Raw genomic sequence first — 7,087 nt, forward strand, 5'->3', positions numbered from 1 at the left:
TAATTGTAAAATAATAATGTGTGGAAAAAAAATGTTATCTTTCTATTATATGTATCATATCAAAAAAATGTAATTTATAAATTTGTATATGTCCAGTCACGGATTGATCAGTATGCTGTGTAATGTAGCAACCCGATGTATTTGGGCAGCATGATTGAATAAATTTCTTTCTCTGTGTGTCATATTTACCAATTTTTATTACTGTTAACTATGAAAAATGGTTAATTATACAAAATTAAAGGTAATTTAGCATTTAAGAAGCATTTCCGTTGGGTCGATTTTGAGCTGATGCGAACTTGTCACTTCCCAGGCAAATGGTCTTCTAAATGTTTAATTTCACTTTCAGAACACTTTACATTTTTGAGCAAGACCGTTCACAAACACAACCATTTTGTTATTGTTGGTTATTTGGACTCAGGAGGAGACCTCGAAACGTGTATTAAAAACTTGAATTCGAAATTTTGAACGACGGCAATACTTCTACTTACTATATATTCCATTTATTGCTAACAGAAACTAAAAACATAATCATTTTCTTCGTAATGTTTGAATAACGTTTTGAGGATCAGTCAGACACAAATGATATTAATTAAAGACGAAGCTACAAACAAGTGCTAAAGGAAAAAGAACTGCAATGAATATACTTGAAGAACAGATGGTTTGATCTTTGCAGTCCTGCAAACCTCTCTCAGTTGATGCAAATTAAAATTAGAGAGTCCAATAGATTTTGCTAGCCCTTTGTCAATACATTCTTCCATTCCTTTCCAAGTATTTTTGAAATCGATCTCAGTTGTCAATACTTTACGATTTGCATCTCTTGGATACAATTCGCCGGGCACATCCTAGAAAATAAAATTTATTTGAGCTTTTATTTCAGTATTTCATATTTATAAATCAAACCATTACTTACAGGGAAAGAAAATGGCCAATGTATGAGGTATAAATCCAGATATTGTAAACCTAAATTGGCGAGTGTTCTCTTAAGCGCAGGTACGACTGCCTCTTTTTCATGCTTATTATTCCAAAGCTAAGAATAAAGTATGTATGATCCTGAAGTAATTATTATAGTTTTTTTTTACTGTATATTAGATACGGTACTACTTCCCAAGTACTACTCCAATATAGCGGATGGACGTGTACTCACTAATACCCTGTAAGAAAAAGGTCGATAATTGATGTCAGTTGAAACCTTCGTAAACTGATTCGTATTTATTTTGGCTCCAACTCCGTTTGAATAGATTTGATGGGCGTTTGTTATTCTTTTGCCCGTCCGTAGTCGACCGCTATTATCGAATTAAAGCAATAATAGGAGAAGGATATATTCCGCTCTTCTGCTAAGTAGTGTAGAGTTGACCACGCCTTTGGAGCTAAGATTTATGTCGAGGATAATAGGAGTTACCGCCATTCTTTCTAAACTGAAACAGAAGGCAGCAGGTGATTGGCTCCTATTTCTCTGCCACGCCTCCGAAGTTCATCACAAGCACCACCTTTTTAAGCTTCACTTTTCTTAGCTACTTACCCTCTGGACTATATTCCTTCCTCCAAGATGATAATAATAATAGTGAAAGTTATAACCTACAATAATAGAACATTGTGTATAAAAGTGGGTTTACACGCTATGATAGATAACATTTTATCATAACGATTACATCCCGGCGTATTATAGCGATTGATTGGAGTTTAAATCGGATTGGATGGTTGGTTCCGCCCGGCATCAATTTCTGTAAATCTAAGCAACGGGAAGGTGTAAAAAGCAGTACCTATTTGTCGCTACAAAGTGTGTTATCATTGGCTGTTGATAGGAAAGGTTGGTTTGAAGTTATTCAAGTAATGTCCTCACGTGATCCTCATACATTGAATTATACCGGAGTTCTTCGTGTTTATGGCTTATCAAGAGCAAAGAATACGCCAAGAGGAAATGGAAACATCTAGCGTATCCAGTTTATTGAAAAAACAATCAGATAAATATTCTTCCAACCTTATTTTTTATATGAAGTGACTAATTCTCGCTTGTTTCCTACTGGCCACTTCCTCTTTGCCTTCTTTCCTTTCGCAGGATCCGGCGGCTGGTTATCCTCCGGGCTTACATACTCCTTCGTATCTACAGGAATAGTACCCGGTAGAACGAAGTTACCTACGTGCAAGAATCCGCCGACTGGCTAAACTCCGGGCTTGCGTTCCTCGTCGTACCTACAGGAATAGTATCCTGCAGGACGAGGTAACCACCCTAAGAGAAATCACTGCTGGCACCCGTAAGTCCCATCCTGTCTATTCTCCTCCAAATGAACTACCTTACTCAGGTGAGCACGCATTGCCGAGGCCTTCTGGTCGTGAGTACTTAGCCTTATCAATTAGAATCAGATCTAAAATAACCGCCTCCACAAATTATTGAAAAGGAGAAAAATTATTAATATCGGATTCTAACAGGAAAAACTAATCTTGCCCGGTTGCATTAGAGGTTCTATATCTTTTATTAATTTGTTGCATTCTTAGTAGGAACCAAATTTACATTCGTTATTCCCACCTCGTGAAATCCTAAAATAAGAATTTTTATTGCAACAGAAAAGTAAACATTTTTTGTACAAACTTTTAGGCTTCCTCTGGAACTTGTATTTTATTTGATTATGAATCACAAAAATAGGGATAACTCTGACATGAGACTCCCAATTTAAACAAAACTTGGTGATGTATGGAGGATACTAAGTGAAAGTTGTACGATGCGCCCACCGCACAAATTTATTTAAATTTTTTTAAAAAATATCTTTATTGAAATTTACAACTGTATATTATATAATACATTGAGTAAATTATTTTTCGTATTATGACCCGTGAGTACTCGCCCAGCCGCCATGCTAGGTATTGCTTTATAACTGTTTCCTACAAGGATGCCTATACCTTACTTGTCACAAATATTTCTTCTCTCTCAATTTCACCTTGCGCTATTTTTTCAGCTATGGCTTCCCCGATTATTCTTTCATTTTGATTAACCGAGGCACAGTCAATGTGTCGGTAGCCAATATCAATGGCGCATTTAACGATTTCTCCCCAGGGCTCATCTTGTTGAGTCTGTAAACATTGTCATCCACTCAAAACATTAGGTCTGTTCCAACAACCTTTCCTGACGGTCCGCAACTGTACGAAGCATGCATGGAACGTGTTTTCCCCTCCTAAATCCTGTACTGCGCATGCTCCGTCCAGTTCTGGATAGTTGGGAAAAGTTGTTCGAACAGACCTATTATAACAAGAATCTATATATTTTTCTTTTTACATAAATAAATTCGATACAACTCACACTGTGCGTTGTTATCCCTAATAGAGGCATTGTGATCTCATTTTGAAGTTTAATAGACATTTCTCTATCCATAGCTCTGCATATAATTTTACAATAAATAATTTTGAAAAAGATAGAAGCACAACAAATTTAGGACTATTTACACCATAATTTTAAAACTGAAAATTTTGAAATCCAAGAGAAAGGTTTTGATTATTATCAGCTGGAAAATAAATAATCATATTGAATGTTAATCTCCATATTTGGAAATGGGTATCTCTAAAACCAAATATTGATTCAGGTCCTAACGAAGATTATCTCGAATTGGGCATTAATTATTTTGAGCAGCTGGAGATAAGGAGGCGGTTAGTATCAGCCAATAGGTGCTACTTAGAAAGGCATAAACTTCAAGCAAGTGCTTATGTTCGGGTTAAAAACACGAGATCTTGTGCCACTTGATAGAAGAGTCATGAAACCCATTCAAGCCGGGAGAGCTGTAGCCTTGAGCATTCTGCTCGTATCGATATTTTCCTAATCTTTAATGTTTTGTTTACCTTCCGTTGGCCCTTTGGTGTAGTTATTGTAGCTTGTTTATTAACTCCCTCTTCTTTTTACTGATGGAAGAGCTACAATTTACATTGAAAATAATCGTAAAGATTTTTGTCATAATCCCATTCATTACATAAATAAATATTACAAATCGTCCACCGAGATGAAGGCTCACGGGACAGAGAAGTCATGATCTTTAATCTTGTTTCGATTGGGGTCGCCCGAAGCTTCCCAAACCCTGCTCGTTATTGAGAATTTCAGGACTGCTGGACTTCACCTATTTGGATAAGTTTTGATTATTTCATGTCGTATCAAATAGTACCAAGGGACAGAAGAGGTGTGAATCGAGAATTGTGCTGTATAAGAAGTATTTATCCTTCCAGCCTCTATCTCTTAACAGTTGCATTTTATACTCTGCATCTCCCTCTCAAACTAGTGGTTAAATTGTTATTTGTTACAGCATAGACCCCATGATCGGAATCAGGTTTCGTATTATTAATACCAAGGAGTTTTTCTAGTACTTTTTTAAAGACTTCCATGGATATAAAATGCCACGAGATGGTCGTTAAAAAAATACAAATCCTATTTGTTTGTACCTGTTTCGACCTGAATAAAAGGGTTCTTGGTGTTGTGACCTGTTGGTTGTCCAGGGGCTACTGGGTTCATGTGGCCGGACCCCCAACCCACAGCAATCTATTTCCACCTCATAACATTTCGCAGTCAATCCAATTATACTCAGTAAATTCATCAAGGCAGACTAGTAGCCTAAATAATTTTCATGAAAATAATCAAAAATCTGTTTGCAACAAGTGCCATTCTTTCTCCTCTTGGACCAGCTGGAGTAGAGAACATTAAGGACCCTTAATATGATACTCAAATGAATTTAATTTATAACCCACCATGAAAATAAAATAAAAATATTGTAGTGGTAATGGGTGTAAACATGTAAAAGGGAACACCCTAGACCTATATAAACAAATTTAATAGGACAGGTAGAATTAAATAAAAAACTTATTTTTCTTTTTAAAAGTCATTTATTTGAATTAAAATTTATAAAAAAAATAAATAATACAAATCAAGTTACCTGGTAAAGGATGATTGAAGAGAACCATAGTACATAACAAAAGAATATCAAAGATAGAGTAGATTGGTGTATACCATTGTTTATAAATCTCATAAAAATCTCTTGTCAGTTAAGCACAGACCAGACCCAATTCTCCCCAATCAATTAAAAATTACATTAATTTTAATTTAATCAGTTCTGTTATAAGTGATTTCGAAGTCATCAGCTCATTTAAACTTAAAAAATTAAATTATTTATTAATTACCAAAAAAGATTGAGAAAAAATATTTCAACTCAATAACAAAATGCACCGAAATAGCCTCTTTACGAATCTGTGGGATAGTGACAAGATATGGGAAAAACTTAATTGATAATACACTATCTCTGGGAGCAAAGAAATAAGGTTTAAAAAAAGTTATTAATCTTAGTTTTTTAAAATAAATTTTACCCAAAATAAAAAGGAAAAAAAAAGACCAACATAACAGTTTATAACACATGCTTTATAAGCGTAGTATTGTTTAATCAGTTCTGTTATGATTTCGAAGTCATCAGCTCATTTAAACTTAAAAAATTGAATTATTAATTACCAAAAAAGATTGAGAAAAAATATTTTAAGAACTTCATTAAATCCACAATCGATAAAAATGAAACTAGACAATTAACATTTTTTTCCACTAATTTCATCTTTTAACAATCACCTGGACCATCTTTCTACCAAAAATCTATGTCCTCAACCACTGAATAACAACAAACTGTAATGTCCTTTAACTCAATATCAAAATGCACCAAAATAGCCTCTTTACAAATCTGTGTGGGATAGTGACAAGATATGGGAAAAACTTAACTGATTATACACTATCTCTGGGAGCAAAGAAATAAGGTTTATAAAAAGTTATTAATCTTAGTTTTCTAAAATAAATTTTACCCAAAATAATAGGAAAAAAAAGAAGACCAACATAACAGTTTATAACACATGCTTTATAAGCGTAGTGTTGTTTAACACATTGCAAATTAGAAGTGTCTAGTAGTAGTAAAAGTAATGGCAATATTAATATGACTTGGTTTATTTTAATTAATTATTAATTCTTGTTTAGCTTTTTGCTTTTTTGATTGTGGGTTTAATGAGCTTCTAGGAAAATTTATGATTCGTTATAATTTACAGATGGTTCCCAGTAAATACAAAAATAATAAATTTGTTGGTAATTAAGAAAGCTTAGCCTATACTGCTTCTTGGTAGGTTCAGCTGTATCAAGTATTCTCCCGTTAATTGGAAACAAAGAGTCCAAGTTCCATTTACAATTAAATTTTTTTCTCGTCAACATAAATTATCTTAGGGGGTATATTTGGAGTACCATGGTAGTCACTCATATCTTTTCTCTTAGTAAGATAAAAAAGTTTATTTAAATATCCTATGGCTAAAGTTCATAAATTAGTGAGGGACTGTGGATGGAGAATATTTAATTATTATTCCGAGGAGTTCAGGGGTGCAGTCAGTGATAATACACATGTAAATAAAACCTTTGTTTGTCCTGGATTTCAGGCCTTCATAGATGCTGAAAACAAGACAACCTTAATTCAGAGAAAAATAATATAAAACAAACTAAGCATAAATATACAGGGTTAAAGGGGCCAGATCTAACTGAAAATATGAATTAAGGATCTCAAAGCAAGAAAAAAATTTCACTAAACAAAAAAATCCACTGGTGTCAGGTCTGGAGAGCGTGCAGGCCAAGTCACTGGTCCTGCACGGCGCATCAATTGATTGGGATAATTAATATTTAGCCATTGTCATGGACCTCTTGCATAATGTGCAGGGCAATAAACTAATTGAAGCCACATGTCCCTTCCAATTATAGTGGAATATGTTCAACTAAGAAGTTTCATAAATGTGCCAAAATTTATCAATAAATTAATTAGATAATAGATGATATTAACAGAAGATAAAATATAATATGGAGATAAGAATTTTAAAAAACTAATAATGAAAATATACAATATTTAAGAGAAAATAAAGTTGATATAATAGATGAGGAAATGAAAAATGGCACACAAATGAAAAAATATTGACAGTGAAATACTATAGGGAGTTATAAAAATATATATAGGGTGTTTTTTTAAGCCCGATAGAACTTGAAATTGTAAAAAATAACACAAAAAATTAAATTGTAATCAAAATTTTTTTTTTATTCGAAAGATCAATACGT

At 33.6% G+C, this 7,087-nt stretch overlaps 1 protein-coding gene across 2 annotated transcripts in view; it reads right to left on the minus strand.

The window, feature by feature from the left end:
* The window catches only part of LOC106688111 (aldo-keto reductase family 1 member A1), a 7,203-nt gene extending 3,704 nt beyond the window's left edge, over window positions 1-3,499 (minus strand). Inside the window, exons 1-4 of one of the 2 annotated variants that reach the window (XM_014432423.3) lie at window positions 3,293-3,499; window positions 2,896-3,066; window positions 911-1,027; window positions 645-842 (exon numbers count right to left, since the gene is read on the minus strand). In XM_014432423.3, coding sequence (XP_014287909.1) covers window positions 645-842; window positions 911-1,027; window positions 2,896-3,066; window positions 3,293-3,364 — 558 coding nt within the window. In that variant the 5' untranslated portion in view covers window positions 3,365-3,499. The remainder of the gene's footprint in view (window positions 1-644; window positions 843-910; window positions 1,028-2,895; window positions 3,067-3,292) is intronic. The other variant, XM_014432422.2, reaches the window with a different exon arrangement.
* Window positions 3,500-7,087: the final 3,588 nt, after the last annotated feature.

This window comes from Halyomorpha halys, unplaced genomic scaffold (assembly GCF_000696795.3).
Source record: "Halyomorpha halys isolate HHAL.00 unplaced genomic scaffold, Hhal_1.1 Scaffold1054.1, whole genome shotgun sequence".
Taxonomy (NCBI): Eukaryota; Metazoa; Arthropoda; class Insecta; order Hemiptera; family Pentatomidae; genus Halyomorpha; species Halyomorpha halys.